Source organism: Chenopodium quinoa, unplaced genomic scaffold (genome assembly GCF_001683475.1).
Source record: "Chenopodium quinoa cultivar QQ74 unplaced genomic scaffold, ASM168347v1, whole genome shotgun sequence".
NCBI lineage: Eukaryota > Viridiplantae > Streptophyta > Magnoliopsida > Caryophyllales > Amaranthaceae > Chenopodium > Chenopodium quinoa.
In genome coordinates, this window is record NW_018744502.1 from 6862807 (window position 1) to 6878315 (window position 15509).

Consider the following 15509-nt stretch of genomic DNA (forward strand, 5'->3'; position numbering starts at 1 on the left):
TTTTAGGCTTAGGAATCTTCTGCATTGTATTATATATAGGCTGCTAATGATATTAATAAAACCAAGCTAAATTTCACAGCTTTACAGTTTTTTATAAAGGCAATTGTTAATCAATTCTACGATGTATTTAGTTTTAAGGTGTGTACTTGTGTTGGAATTCTTGATTTCTTAAGAATTATATGTAAGTGTCATTTGGCGATATTTCATTAATGAATCCCTATTCTTCTTGTCCAAAAAAATGAATGAAAGTGAGCCAATTTAAATTAGAAAAGATAAAAGAGCTACAAATGAAGCATATTTCCTTGCGTTCATTTCACGGACAATCAAAAAAAAATAATTTTAAAATATGCTATAGTATTAATAGTTTGGTTTACTATCAGTAACAACATATCCGTTGTAGTCTAGTTGGTCAGGATACTCGGCTCTCACCCGAGAGACCCGGGTTCAAGTCCCGGCAACGGAACACTATATTTTGCAATTTTTCCATGTGAAGGGCGATGTGCCAATGTCTACTTTGTTGTTTTTTTTTCTTCGATGCAAATGTCTACTTTGTTGTGACTTGTGAGTATCTCTTGGTAGGCTGGCCGTTAGGTTGCGCAACTACTGCCATGGTTGTTGCCAACAGGATCCCCCTTCTGTTAGTTAACTAGGCTGGTTGTTAGCTCGTATGGTCCAAAGTTGTATGCCATTGCTATAGTTTTGCTAGATTAATCGCCGTTATTGAGACAGAAACTTTGGTAGTTTTAATCAGTGTTTGGAGTAGTTAGATCCGTGCACATGCTGTATTATTTAAGATTAGCTATATGTATTCAATAACCCGTAAGTGCAATTACCTCTTCGTCACAACATGTCTACGTGAATCTAATTATAATTGATACAATTCTCATTAAACATGATTATAATCCCTTAATTTGCGGTTAAAAATGCATTTATCTGGAAAAGAATAACTATATAGACCAAGGATCTTTCTGCTGTTCGTACTATATTTTGCAATTTTTCCATGTGAAGGGCGATGTGCCAATGTCTACTTTGTTGTTTTTTTTTCTTCGATGCAAATGTCTACTTTGTTGTGACTTGTGAGTATCTCTTGGTAGGCTGGCCGTTAGGTTGCGCAACTACTGCCATGGTTGTTGCCAACAGGATCCCCCTTCTGTTAGTTAACTAGGCTGGTTGTTAGCTCGTATGGTCCAAAGTTGTATGCCATTGCTATAGTTTTGCTAGATTAATCGCCGTTATTGAGACAGAAACTTTGGTAGTTTTAATCAGTGTTTGGAGTAGTTAGATCCGTGCACATGCTGTATTATTTAAGATTAGCTATATGTATTCAATAACCCGTAAGTGCAATTACCTCTTCGTCACAACATGTCTACGTGAATCTAATTATAATTGATACAATTCTCATTAAACATGATTATAATCCCTTAATTTGCGGTTAAAAATGCATTTATCTGGAAAAGAATAACTATATAGACCAAGGATCTTTCTGCTGTTCGTAAAATACACTCCAAGTTGAGAACCTGATTTGCCCTATTAACACAAGAATGACTAAGCCACAAGAAATCTTTAGTCTCCAACCCTCAATGTGGTTGGAAAAAGAAAACCTTCTCACTGTACCAAAATTCTGGAAATATGTCCAAACATGAAAAACAAAGACGGTATTCTACAGTTGGAGCTGAAATAAACGAAAATGAGGCGACACATGAGTAGGTTCCTAATTCTAGGAACAAATGCACTACAGAAAACCTGGAGAATTCGAAATACAAAAATTCAAACCAAAAAATAAAAAATAAAAGCACATACTTTTAACCTGTGATGATTACAATAGGAATGAAAGATATCCTGACTAAAACCTGCCGCCTGAAACAACTGATATATTCTCACAATTTATATCGATTGTGCCTTGTGTATAACTTAAAGAGTCAATTGGGCTTCTTGCTCTTTTTATTGTCTCAAACCTCGAAATGCCTCAAAACACCCCCAAAAAAATTATATATGTCCACATTTATCTTCAGGTTAACTTAGACCCGAGGGCGCTCTCAAGGGATATCAAGGTTAACAACTTAAAAACCCAAGATATTCACTACTCCACACCTGCTGAACTTGTACAATTAGGACAAATCTTAAAATGTCCATCAAGATTGCACGGCCAATCTCTGAAGATGCTCAAAGAACACTTGAAGACTAACATCGTCTGTGAAAATTACATCTGACACAGTGCCCATCTCGTTGACATTGTTGTACGTCGCTGATGGGTTCAGCTTTGCCAAAAGAAATCTAGCCTGTTGATCATTGTAGACAGCAGTAGTACCAGTTAAATAATTGCATCACATTTACTGTATTATATATAGATGATCTTACTATTGTTTATTGGTTAATACAAGTATGGTGATCATGGGACATTGGGGGTCAAGGTCAACTGTATAATTATTTAGCCTTAGAAAGGAACAATAAAACTTAGAAAGAATAGTGGTAACATCTTTCACCTAGATCAACATTTCTTAATACGATGTGTCGCTATAAGAATTGTCTATCTCATTTATTCCAATTTACAAACTCTATTTGGAAGAAATGGCAGCTACAGCGAAAGGGAAGACATAGTACAAAGCTTCTAGAGCTCCCAAACATCAAAGAAAACTATGGCTAAAGACAGAACCTTGTCAATCTGCCAGTCATCTAAATTAAGGTAATGACATAAAAAGGCAACAAATGGAACACTAAGAATAGGATAGCCTTTTCGCCGTGGATTGCAGGATAGCTTTCCACATCTACTGATTATTTATTACTTTACAGAATGATCAACCTTGCCTTCCAGTATATACATACCACAGTTTGCATCAAATCCAGAAATTACCAAACACTGGTACAAAAGATAGAAGATCAGAGAAATGTACTGACCTGAGAACCATGCTGATCGCAAACAACCAATCTGGGAACAGGGAAACGATCATGGATGATCATTTGAGAATCTTGAATTGGAGCTTCTAATAATTCTTTGAAGTCCTGAAAAGTAAAAGATAAAAGATGATAAACAACGGTCTGCAGAATGAGATATCACTGGCACAAGATAAAAAGAAAGCACCAGAAAATATGTTCTAATTTCTGGACCAGGGTGCTGGACAAATTTACTTTTAAGGTAAGCTGTTACTTGGACAGTACTATCTCCACCCAATGAGGCAACGATATCAAGTTTTATAATGCAAAGAGAGAACTTTGAGACCACACTAAAATCCATCCAAAAAATGGACACACCTTGTATTCAGGTTGATCCTGGTATCCCTGATTACGCCACTGAGCAACCGTCATGCCGTGGAATATAACTACACTGAAATAGGAATCCAGCAAAAGTATGCGATCAGATGCAATAGATGCCACATCTAACAATGCTGGAGACGGAGGTGAAAGCATGGAATATGATATAAGTGATGGCTGAATCATCACAGCTGCATTAGTAATGTTCTCACGGTTCAACAGCATGCGGAAATAGGCAGTTTCATCAGGACTATTGTTAAACACCTGTCGCAAGAAAACAAAATATAATTGAGATCTGTACAAAAAATAATATAAAAGACACAACCCACAAAAAAGTACCTGCACAAACTGTGACCGTCTTAAATTGAACAAAAACTGAGGGAACAAGGAAAAACAAGGGTTTAATGTAAATGATGATGGATCATCTTTCCGGTAGTCACCAAATTTGGAGCAAAGGCGTATTAGATTCCGATCCAACCACCGTGTAGCATCAAATCCTTCCTGCAACAAGACAACTTACGTCAAACCAAAGAGCTAAAACTAGAAGAGGAAGCTGACATAAGGAGGTTAGCATAGGAAACAATCACAGAAAGTACAACACAGCAAATAGAAGGCTGAGGGAAAAACTGAGCACTAATGGATCAATAATTGATCCAAAATGAACTAGCTTTATAAATGTATAATGGTTATTTGCGCAACTTATAAGCTTATCAGGAAACAATAATTACTGGAAGGAAAAATGAGAAGCCCACATAAAATAAATTAAGTCCCTTTCAAATATAAGCAGGATGGCAAGATATGTACTACCAGATACAAGCCTTCATATTGGGAATAAACAAGCAATAAAAGGACACAAAGACAGCGAAAAGAGTACCTCCATCTCCATCTTATGTGAACATAATCTAGCCATTACTACAGCAGCAGTTTCTTGATCAAATCCTTGTACAAGTTCCTGCAAAAAGAATGCCCTATCTCAATATTTGCACCTACATTTCCAAAATACACAGCTCCAGAAAACGCTGTAACAAAATAAAATATTAAACGTGGCCCACTCAATTTTAATATTTTCTTTATTGAACAAGGTTATTGAAGTTATGAATATCAGGACATCCAAAACAATATAAATTCATTTTTTTAAAAATCAAAAAAAATTAAAAATAATGCTTTAAACTTCTAGTGACTAAAATGCTTATGGAAACTGATAACTCACAGGTATAGCCTATCATCATTACAAATAGTAACTGTCAAAATAATGAACAAGTAACGCATCACAAGTCAAAAACTACGCAGAACAAGCAGCATCAGCTATAACAGTATAACTGGTCAACACACGAAAGGAAAGGATACATAATTGACTATTAAACAACCCGTATCCATTGTAGATTTAATGTTTCTCTAAACATTAAGCTAAAATGGGAGGGCCAGCGGGATGCATTTATTCATTTTACTCAAGAGGTGACTATGAGTACTGAGTAGCAAGATTATAGACTACTGTTAGAGCAAAAGCTACAAGTCAGGCTCTCAGATTTTGACTATCTTTTGCTTTGGAAAAAGTCCATTACACTAAGTATCTTACTTAACCAAACCAACCCCTAATTCAACCACCACCTTCCCTCCCTTACTACCCCTCTTCCCTTACCAGTGTTACAACATATCATCCACCACCATCATCACCAACCAATCTTCTTGCCTGAGGTTTTTTTTTTTTTTTTCCACTCAGGTCCGACTTTTGCCGGAATTTTTTGTGTCACCAACCACTGAAGCAGTGTTCCTCATTCTTTTATCTCCAATCCAAATTGAGGGATTTCATACATTTAATCAAGACTCAACAGTTCCTTCAAATTGGTACTCAGTTGTTCATATTCAGAAGGGGAAAAAAAATCAGTATCCTAAAAAATTCATCAGTTTCTCTTTCTCTTTCTCCTCACAATAAAAGGAATTGTGAAAGTGGAGGTGAGGCTTTGATTTGAGGAAATAATTAGCAGTAAAGTAATGTAGGACGGTGGTGGTGATGGTGGTTGTGAGTTTAATATGTGACAGTGGTTGTGAGTTTAATATGTGACAGTGAATTGGGTGGTGATGAAGATGGCAGTTTATATAAAATCAATTATTTTTATAATGTGGGATAAAGTAATTACATAAGGACAAACATGATATTTCCGCGCTTAGCAATTACCTAATTAAGTAATGTCGCAACTCGCAAGTAATATGACAATTTCCAATAAAGGAAAGTGTTGAAAAAAAGTAGAGTAAGGTCATCGTCCAAAATTTGTCTACACAACTTCCATAATTAGAAATTCAACAGAATATGCTACTAAAGTACATATACACATGAGAAAAAGCTCAACCATTCCACAAACATAGTTGGCTCAATACTCACTATCTCCATCCTACCAGCATGAACCAGTAAATCTGCAGCAAGTCTCACTCTCACATTTAACATTTTATGAAGCTAACCTAGAGATATTGGACCAAACATGCAAATTACCAGCTCCTTTAATATAGAGAGCCATATGTTTGTATAGGAATTCAAAAGAAATGTATTAGATACACAAGTTGGGAGAAGTAAAACATGCAGATATGATCATTTATGAAGCAAGAAATCGAGAACTATGATTAAAATTCTCAAGTAACACACCTCTGAGCCAACAACACTTTCTACCCATCTTCTACTGACTGTAGTGACGCGAAGCATTGTTTGACAATCCGGAGTCTGATAACTGCCAACAAACAAAACAATTAACAGTCAGATAAGCTCATGAAATGATAAATTATTCAGGATGTTCAACAAAAATAATACATAAGTATGAATTTTTAATCACCGAAGCAACTGACCTGGTCAGAAACTGCAAGTACAATTGTGGATTTGTAGTTCCAAAAGGATTTGCTTTTTCACTAGACGAGATATCAAAGAAAATAGTCAAATTAGTATTTTTGTCGAGACTACATAACTTCCAAGCTGTTGTATTTCCTTGTCCAATTACTGTATCCGCTACGGCAACTCCTTTCTGCAAGGACAAATAGTGACAGTGTTAGGTTGCATAGCTGAACCTAGTTTACAACATTTGCTGATTCCACAAACCTTGACGAATCTTCCAGAAATTATCAAGGTTGAAATTGAAAGAATAAGTTGCATCAAAAAATAAAAAAAATTGAAAGAATAAGTAATACACAATAATACAACAGAAACTTTAAAGGAAGCTTTGAAGTATTCAGGCCAAACCTTTTCTAGTGATGTGCAAGGTCCAATAGCACCTTGAATTTTGATATCCTTGGAACAATATATCTCAAGCGCGCCACTAGCATAATAAAGAATGACCAAGTATCAGCAAAAATTTAAAAAAAAAAAAAAAAAAAAAAAAAAAAAAAAAAAAAAAAAAAAAAAAAATTGGATTTTAATAACGAATGCATAGGCGCATCCCTACCTTATTAAAAAGTAGAAAATAACTCTTAGGAATAGTGTTCTACCAACTATACCCTCAAAAATATGTACAAAAATGTATATTTACTTTTTTACCCTAATTAGTATGTTTACTCTCATTAATATATTTAATTGGTTTATTTTTCATTAAACATACCATCAATTAATACAAAGTTTTTTTAATAAAAACTTGTAATGCCTTTTTTTAAAATAAAAAAATTATAATGTTTTGTACTTCATATGTTATTATTGTTATTTAAAAAGGAAAAAAAAAATTGTATGTAAGACGACTTTGTTTATTACCACGAGATGATTTGTTTTTACTCCTTTGTGGTTGCACTTCTTATTTACAATTTTGTTGTCATTTAATTATTACAAATATTGTTAAGGTTTATTAGCTTTTTAATTGTACATTATTTGATGGCATGCACATAAACAACGTGGAATTTAAATAACATTCATATTAAATAATGATATTTGAGCAGATGTTATCAAGAGGTATAAATAACTTTAAAATCCAAAAATCGAAGGAAATCAATGATAGAAAAAAAAATGTATTAAATATGGAGAGAATTTAAGAGGAAAAATATAACTAAGTGGTTATTGCTTTAGTATTAGATATAGATATAGATATAGATATAGATATAAATATTAGATGGTTGTAGAACATTGAACTTACATTCTTAAGTTTTTAGCTACAACGAACATTTCATATATTATTACTCCGTATGACCAAGCTCACAAAAAATTTATTTAAAGAAAAATACGTTAAGTATTATTGAATCATGCAAATCAATTAAGAGTTCTAAACTAGCTTAAGATATGAAGGGATGCAAATCAATTAAATATTACTTAATAATAATTTTGAAATAAGACTGTTAAACTTTTGAGGGTTTTAAAAAATAATTATCATTTAAGATTTTGGTGATTTTTTATATTTTTACACAACCACTATATATGCACATAAACCAAATAGTACGTATTAAAACTACCAGATCTACCACCCAGACAAAAGGTGTAACTACGCGCTAATACAACTTTTATGCAAGAGCTAACTCTTTTGCGCGCATCGCGCACGCGCGATACCCTAGTTAATTTAAAAAGAGGGGAAAAAAAAGGAAAGAAAAACCTTGTGGCCTATGTAAGTAGCAAACACATCACAGATAGGAAAAGGGCACTGTAAACCATAAATTGATCATGTATATATAAAAATATAAATAAATAAACAAAACCATATAAAAATTATATAACAATAATGCCACTATAAACATCAAGGACGCCCCCTTTCAGCCTTTCTACAAGAGGTACAAAGAAGTACTTAGAATTAACTCTTCTATTAAAGCTTCTCAAATATCAATAACAGGGTAGGGCAAGTAATCACTGTTTCAAATAGAATTCAGCACTGATTCACTGATATCATTAGTGCCCCAAAACAACACAAATCTTAGCATAAAAGGAACATAATTGTTCTTTACTACTAGTATTCTTAAATTCATAAGTATAAACTACAATTCAGCACAAAGGAACTTGTTATAAGTACAAAAATATTGTTCTTAACCAAAATCAATGACAATGCTTCTAGCTTCTTGGATGACAATGAACCAGCTTTATGAGTTCAATATTTTTCCTTCCCTCACCTCTCAGAAACAAGTAAATGACAGAATCATCAAGGAATAAACAGAGGTTCAAATCTTGACTTTGATGATCATTATATTTGCTACATTTCTTAATTGACCATCTTTCCAGATACACCATTTAATCAATATTAAAATTCTCACTAGACAGTCAAACAATGCACTGCTAAGGGATATAAAAGCTTAAAACAAGCCATGCTGGCATGATTATATCGTTAAAGCAGAAAGAAACACCATCTGGAATGCTGGCATCCCAATACAAGTAATCAGGGAAGTTTGTTTACCTCCCTAAAAGCCACAAGACTATCTAAAACAACTTCTGTTGCAGATAAGACAGAATTAATCACTAAACAGAAACTTTGGTGCAAGAATTTAAAACAGAGAGTAGCATAACAAAAAGATAACAGGGAAAACACCGGATATAGCAACACATAATTGTTTGCTTGACAAATAAAATATACATACTTAAAGCATAAACCAAGAGAATGTTCTCCTTCCTCAAATAGGCGCTTGAAGGAGTCTTTGAACACTGAGTGACCAAAACTCTCTGATAGCACAACAAGACCACCAGTATTTTCAACAGCAACCTTCATCTCAGCCACTCCAACCTTCAAAGTATTGTGATTCCGTTAATGAACAAATTGCAAATCTTCATTATTAGAATAGAAAATTGCATATGCTGATATATCATTCACCCAATTTTACAAGGTTCTTAGTCACTTACATCCTACTTGTGAGCAAAAAGATTGACTTTTTAAGTAAGATTTCCAATACTTATAACCCAACAAAAATATTCCGCACAGCCGTATTAGAAAACAAAATAGCAATTGAAATGCCCATGTCTAGCCTTAATATGCAAATTAAAAGTTATAGCTACTACAATTATAATAAGATGTAAATATATGTCCTTTGGACAGAGCTAGTACTGGAACTACCATGAAAAGGACAAAACACAAACTCGGTCACATTGCTATCAAGCAGACCATCCAGGCAGAAGCCAAGATAGCATATTGTATAGAGATAGCAAATCGATATACACAACATGTTCAATTCAACAAAAATAAATAAATAAATACAAATTTTTTGACATATGCAGGTCTTATAATGCCAGTAAATCAATCAAAGAGGAACACACTATACAATTGAAGAAAAAACATAGTACATATACAAGTATGACAACGAAAATGACAGACCTGATCAAGCGCAGAGGCAAAGAGGTCCAACACATGACCCTGGCTTACAAGCTGTTTTCCTAAACTATCATAAAATTTAACTGCTTTTTGGAAAAAGGGTGCGGCGTCTTTATCAAGATCCTTGTGGGAACGAACAGGCTCTGACAAATCTTTGGATACAATCTGAAAAGAAACACGAAGAGAAAAATAAAGAAACAGTCATGATTTGAATCACACAGATCACAGTAAATCCCATTATGCATAATGCATCGGTAAATAAAAGGATAAATATAAAACATGCTTAGACAAGACCCTATATAACTTCTCAAGTACAAGTTGCTTTGCCTCCCCCACTAAATGACCCAAATTTTACTTCGACGTAACCATAGAAAGAGTTTCTTGAGAATCATTAGCTGTGGACTGAATTAAAACCAGAGGTGGAGTTTGGGAAGAGTGGGTAGCAACAGCCTGGAACTCCCCCTATATCAATGGTATACTTTGTACTTTTACTATCCAACACATGGGCTGGTCCATTAACTTTTGAAAAAATAAAAGCATATTGAACTTCATTTTCAATGAGAAACACACTTAAGTATAGAAAGCATGACTGGTTTCCAATTCCAACATGAAGCCTGCTGAGACAATAATCTTTGAAAATTTTAAAAATGAAAATGAACCCCCCTTAACTTTTTTTTTTTTAATTATCTTTCTCACTCTTGGAATTAGTATGTGGCATAGAGAGAATTATAAATTATATTCAGAATATCTTCAACTTTTGCGTATGAACCGGACAATACAGCGAACAGGCAAGTAGCCAAGTAAATCATGATAGAAGCCACAGAAGCAAACCTGTAAATATCACTAATTGCGACAGAAGGGTAGCATTGAATTAAAGAAAAAGCATGAGCCTAACAACTTGCAAAGCAAACATACCGTTCCTGGCCCTTCTGTGCAAGGACCACCCACCAAAGCAATAATCCGAGCACCAGTTCCTGGTGAACAGGCTCCAAGCAACCCTGCAGCCACATTCAATGCCACACCGGTGCACCGCAATGATCTACTACCAGGTGGTACAGGCCACTGGTCTGTTTGTAGCTCATCCAGTAACTAAAATTCACAAACAAAAAAAAATTAGCACATTTCAAACCCCACCCCAGACGATCCACAAAAAGTCAATAATTAGTTGTGTTCACTTAATTAGGAGGATAAAGAACCTGTACATAATTATAAAGGAAAAATGAAAACTTGAAAATTGTTAACTTGACACGAACTTAATTAGCTTGGACTCTTCATTCATCTCAATTACTAATGTCAAATACTCAACTCTCCTACTATGTAAGACGGTCAATTTAGAACCAAGAGCGTGCACAAACGATTTACAAAACGACCAAGGCTAGGAATTTGTTACACCCATGTCTAATTCAAGTCCAAAAGACTATGTTTAAACAAATAAACATAAAAAGATTACAACTTCTCCCATCAAAAGGGAGAAGTTGATAACCTTGCCCACGCTCCCTGGGTACTAAGGATGTAATCAACCAAAGATTCATCATCACTTCCAATACATGTGCTTAGAATTAGGTCACTTCCTAGATATCACTTCGAATCAACTATAACCAAAAGAAGAGTAAAACACTCCCAATAAAGTAAAAGGCACAAATCAAAAAACAAACTTGCAAATTATACATGCGAACTAATCAAAAATCACTTGGTAAAAAAAAAAAGGTAACTATATAACAAAAACATATATCAACAAGCCAAAACCACTCATCATGCTACATTGGAGAAATTGAACTAAATAAGATCACTATAAAACAAACATCATCATCATCAATTTCAAGCAAAACAGGTCATTACTCAATTATAAGATCTTACAACACCTACATTGCATAAATCAACAACAATTCACTATCATCATTAATCCCAGATGATAAAACTCACCGCATTAAGAGTATACTCGCAATCGGAAGCCGGCAACAAGAACCGATTAACACCAGGACCAGGCAATCCATTCTGCACAACCGGCTGTCCTCTGGGGTACCCACCAGGACCAGCAGCACCAGCAGGTCCAGGTCCACCACCTCGCCGCGAAGACGGACCCAATCCAAGCTGATCCAACACCTGATCCTTAGCAATCTCCTTGGAACCCCTAAAGATGTAAACTTTATTCATATCAGAGAACCCCAATTCATGAACATGCACCTGAGTACCATACGAAATAAACCCAACAAGAGCATTATCAGGCAACGACACAATCGCCCTTCTCAACGCCGATTTCACAAACCCCATCTCCTCTTCAATCATACAAGTATCAAGAACAAAGAGATAAACAGGAGGAACAGCCGCAACATTCGATTGAGGCGCATGTGGGTCCCCCGGATTTGAGGAGAGAGAATAAGCAATTGTGGTGTACTGAGGGTAAAGCTCAGCAGGAACATTGTGCTCGGAGACGCCGGAATAGTGCGGCGGAAAGTGGTTGCGCTGGAAACAAAAGGGGCAGATCCAGATCTTTGCGGCGAAATCGACGCGGCAAAAGGGGTTGAGCGCAGCAACGCAGGTCTTACAACGGAGAGGTGCGTAAGGTAGAGTGGGGATTTCTGGGTGTGCGCGGATCGGAGCGATTGATGCGGCGATTGGGATCACACACTTGGATGCTTCGACTTTTGTGCGAGGCCAAGCGTTCCATGACATTCTTACGCCGTCGATTCCTTCCGGATCTGCGGCCGCCGGTGGTGCCATCATGTCGGGTGACGCCATTGATGATGATTGAAATTGGGAATTGAGGTTGAATTTTTCTGGGATTTTTTTGGGGATTTTTTTTTTCTGGGTTTTTTTTGGGATTATTGATTGATTTTTGGGTTTTTTTATTTATTTTTTTTTTTTGTTTTTTTGGGACCCCCGGAAGAAATGGAGGTGAAGAGGGTCACAGAGGATGAATGAATGATGTGATGATGGTGGAGGAGAGACGAAGGAGGAGGAGAGGTGAAGAAAGAGGGGGAGAATTGTAAAAAGGAAAGTCAATTTAGTCATTTAATTTCCTTTTATATATGTGTCTATAATTTGATACGAAAGTTTAACTACAAGTAAGAAAATTAGTTGAAGGGTGTTCGTGTAATTTGTCATGGGTTAATGGACTATAACCAACACATGGTTATACAACTTGTGGTTTGGAAGTTTTGATTGAAAGTCTCGAGTTCGAACCCTAGATGGACAACGACGAGTTTTTCACGTTTAGAAGGCAACTCGAAGTGTAAATTTTAAGTAGTCGCGATATAGTTGATCGATTAGGTTTTTTATTATCAACTGATACAAAATTAATGAAATTGTGTGGGTTTTTATTATCTATATGGGTCTTGTTATAAAACTAACCCGACTTGAATGCCTCGAACAAAACCCTCATACTACCCGAAACTACATGATCAATTGACTACACTTTAACCTACCTTGACTCAAAATTGGATGACCAAAAGTCCAAAACAAACCCAACTTGAACTGACACGACCAAAATCAAAAGCAGTTAAAATGAATTAAGTTCGCACAAGGGATAATTTTCTGTATATAGACTCGAAATTAGTCTAACCCAACTCAATATATACCCGTTCTAAGTGTCTTTTCATTTAAATCAGACTCAACATGCACCCAAGTTGAACTACTCGTCTTCCACTTCAATTCCACTTAAACTCATTTGTTTCAATGGCCTTGTTTAGCAATTAGTTGGTAGTTGTTTCTCTTGGTTGGTCCAACCAGCTGTTTGTATTAGCTTTTTGAGTTGCTTGTTTAACTATTGACTAATGACCATTAATAAGGGCTTGTTCTGATTGACTGAACTGAACTGAACTAAACTAAACTAAACTGAACTGAACTGAGCTGAGCTGAACTTATTAATGAGTGATTTTTAACTACGGATTAGTGATCTTTGATTATTTATTGATTATTTATTACTATACATATGTGTATATACAAATGTACATATTAAAATATTTACGAAAAATATATTATATAATTATAAAATTTATGGAAAATATATTAAAAACTTGAAACCTCTAAACATTTTAAACACATATACTATTTAATTTAAAAATAAAATAGTATTATGACAAAAGCACAAAACACTTACATGTATCTAACCCATATAAACAAATTTTAATTTTTAAAAAAAAAAAAAAAAAAAAAAAAAAAAAAAAAAAAAAAAAAGCTAACAGAGGCAACGACCCAACATTCCAACACCCTAACCCACTCTCTTTAGTGTTTTAATTAATACATGTATCTAACTAGTATCTAACCCCAAATTATTATTATTATTGTTGTTGTTGTTGTTGTTGTTATTGTTATTATTATTTATTGATGATTATTATTATTATTATTATTTATTACTTATTGATTATTATTATTATTATTATTATTATTGTTATTATTATTATTATTGTTATTATTATTATTGTTATTATTATTATTATTGTTATTATTAATATTATTACTATTATTGTTGTTGTTGTTGTCGTCGTCGTTGTAATAAGAGCTTAAAAGAATGAAATTTGGCTTTATATCATTAGCAATATCATTAGACACAAATTAAGATCTGAACTGAACTGAACTGAATTGAGCTGAACTGAACTGAACTGAACTGAATTGAATTTCAACGGAAGAGAACAAACTCTAAGTATGTTTGGTAATTTATTTTTTTTAAAAAAGTATGTTTGGTAATTATGTTTGATAAATGTGGTTGCTGATTACCGGTTGTTTTTTTAAAAAAAAAAATAGTAAAAAGAAAGGATTAAAAAGTAATTTTACACACAAAAAGCAAAAAGGCAATACCTCTTACTAGCCTTTAGTTTTGGTAGAAAAGCTGACTTTTCATGAGATAGTTGAAAATCCATTTATCAAACACGTTCTTGGTTGTTTGACGACTAATCTAAAAAGCCAAAAAATAATAAAAAAAGCTAGCTAAAAGTCATTTATCGAACATGCTTAATATTGTTTAGTTTTATGTATATAAAGAGTAGTTAGTCAATCAACAAATTAAATTAAAAAAAATGTGATAGCACATTGTATTTATTCCAAACCATACTTGTGTTGAGCTTTTTAACCATTCAGGAAAGGGAGCCGTACTATTCAACTGTTTTAGTTATCGAAATTTATTTTATCTAAATTTACCTTAGCTTTTCTATAAACTTATCAAAATTTATGACTTATTAGAATTTATTTTATACTTCGTATATAAATTGAACTTAGGTTGTTCTTATTATCTCTTAAATCATCATAAATAATTATTTTTTGTAAACTTATATTATCTTTATCATCCCTTATTTTTTCTGAAATAAATGAATTTTTTTTTTTGAAACAAAATAAAAATGAAATAAATAAAATTATGGTTAGTAAAACATGTCTTTATTTCCACCAGCAACATATTCATAAAAATGTTCATCTTAAACCCACAACAGGGTTGAAGCATGCATTAGTGACATGACCATGCCAACACTATTTGTACTGTATCTGTGTATCATATGAATATGATTGATGCAATATGCACGACTAATGCCCTTGTGCATGCCAAATTAAATTATATTGCTTTAGGTTCTATATATGCAAGGTAACTTTCTATTTATTTGTCTAACATGTGCTCATAAACAATTAATTAAGTAACAAAAAATATATACTACGTATATTTTTCGATTGTAGCTTCGCTACCAAATTAACTAAAAATTCTACAGATTTGGGAATATATACGGAATAATAGTGAATCCATATAACAAATACTTATGTTTAATGTACTTCGATCCATATACGAGCATAATATAGCTTCCATTTGTAGTGATGTTCACTTTTTGTAACTGTGTATATGTTTACTTGTTGATAATGAGATACCTAAATTCATACACAATTAATTCTTTATTTCTTCTCACTTACCCTAATACTTGCACATAACTTTATATGCATTGCAATGACTCCGTCCAAAACTTCACCCGAAAGCACTTTTGAGTAAGAACATTTTCATGTCACGTTATCGGATGTAACTATTAATTTTTTTTTTTT

At 33.9% G+C, this 15509-nt stretch overlaps 1 protein-coding gene and 1 non-coding gene across 2 annotated transcripts; one reads left to right on the forward strand and one right to left on the reverse strand.

Moving 5' to 3' along the window:
• The first annotated feature begins 390 nt into the window (after positions 1-390).
• On the forward strand, positions 391-463 carry TRNAE-CUC. The gene has a single exon. It is a non-coding gene; the product is annotated as a tRNA-Glu (tRNA).
• A 1099-nt stretch (positions 464-1562) lies between these two features.
• LOC110698098 (protein transport protein SEC23-like) lies at positions 1563-12599 on the reverse strand. Its single transcript, XM_021875501.1, has 12 exons — positions 11418-12599; positions 10410-10583; positions 9498-9659; positions 8770-8912; positions 6473-6548; positions 6085-6257; positions 5888-5969; positions 4124-4201; positions 3589-3750; positions 3250-3513; positions 2896-3000; positions 1563-2279 (listed from the first exon to the last, which is right to left on the reverse strand). The coding sequence occupies exons 1-12, from the start codon at positions 12231-12233 to the stop codon at positions 2133-2135; spliced, it is 2382 nt and encodes a 793-aa protein (XP_021731193.1). The 5' UTR covers positions 12234-12599; the 3' UTR covers positions 1563-2132.
• Positions 12600-15509: the final 2910 nt, after the last annotated feature.

Bases quoted from the DNA above. Each gene is read 5' to 3' on its own strand.
- LOC110698098 (XM_021875501.1), bottom strand. From the start codon at position 12,233: ATGGCGTCACCCGACATGATGGCACCACCGGCGGCCGCAGATCCGGAA. The intron at 9,660-10,409 runs GTATGTTTGCTT...GTTTCTTTTCAG, and splicing joins GCACAGAAGGGCCAGGAACG to ATTGTATCCAAAGATTTGTC. The intron at 8,913-9,497 runs GTCTGTCATTTT...AATACTTTGAAG, and splicing joins TTGCCTCTGCGCTTGATCAG to GTTGGAGTGGCTGAGATGAA.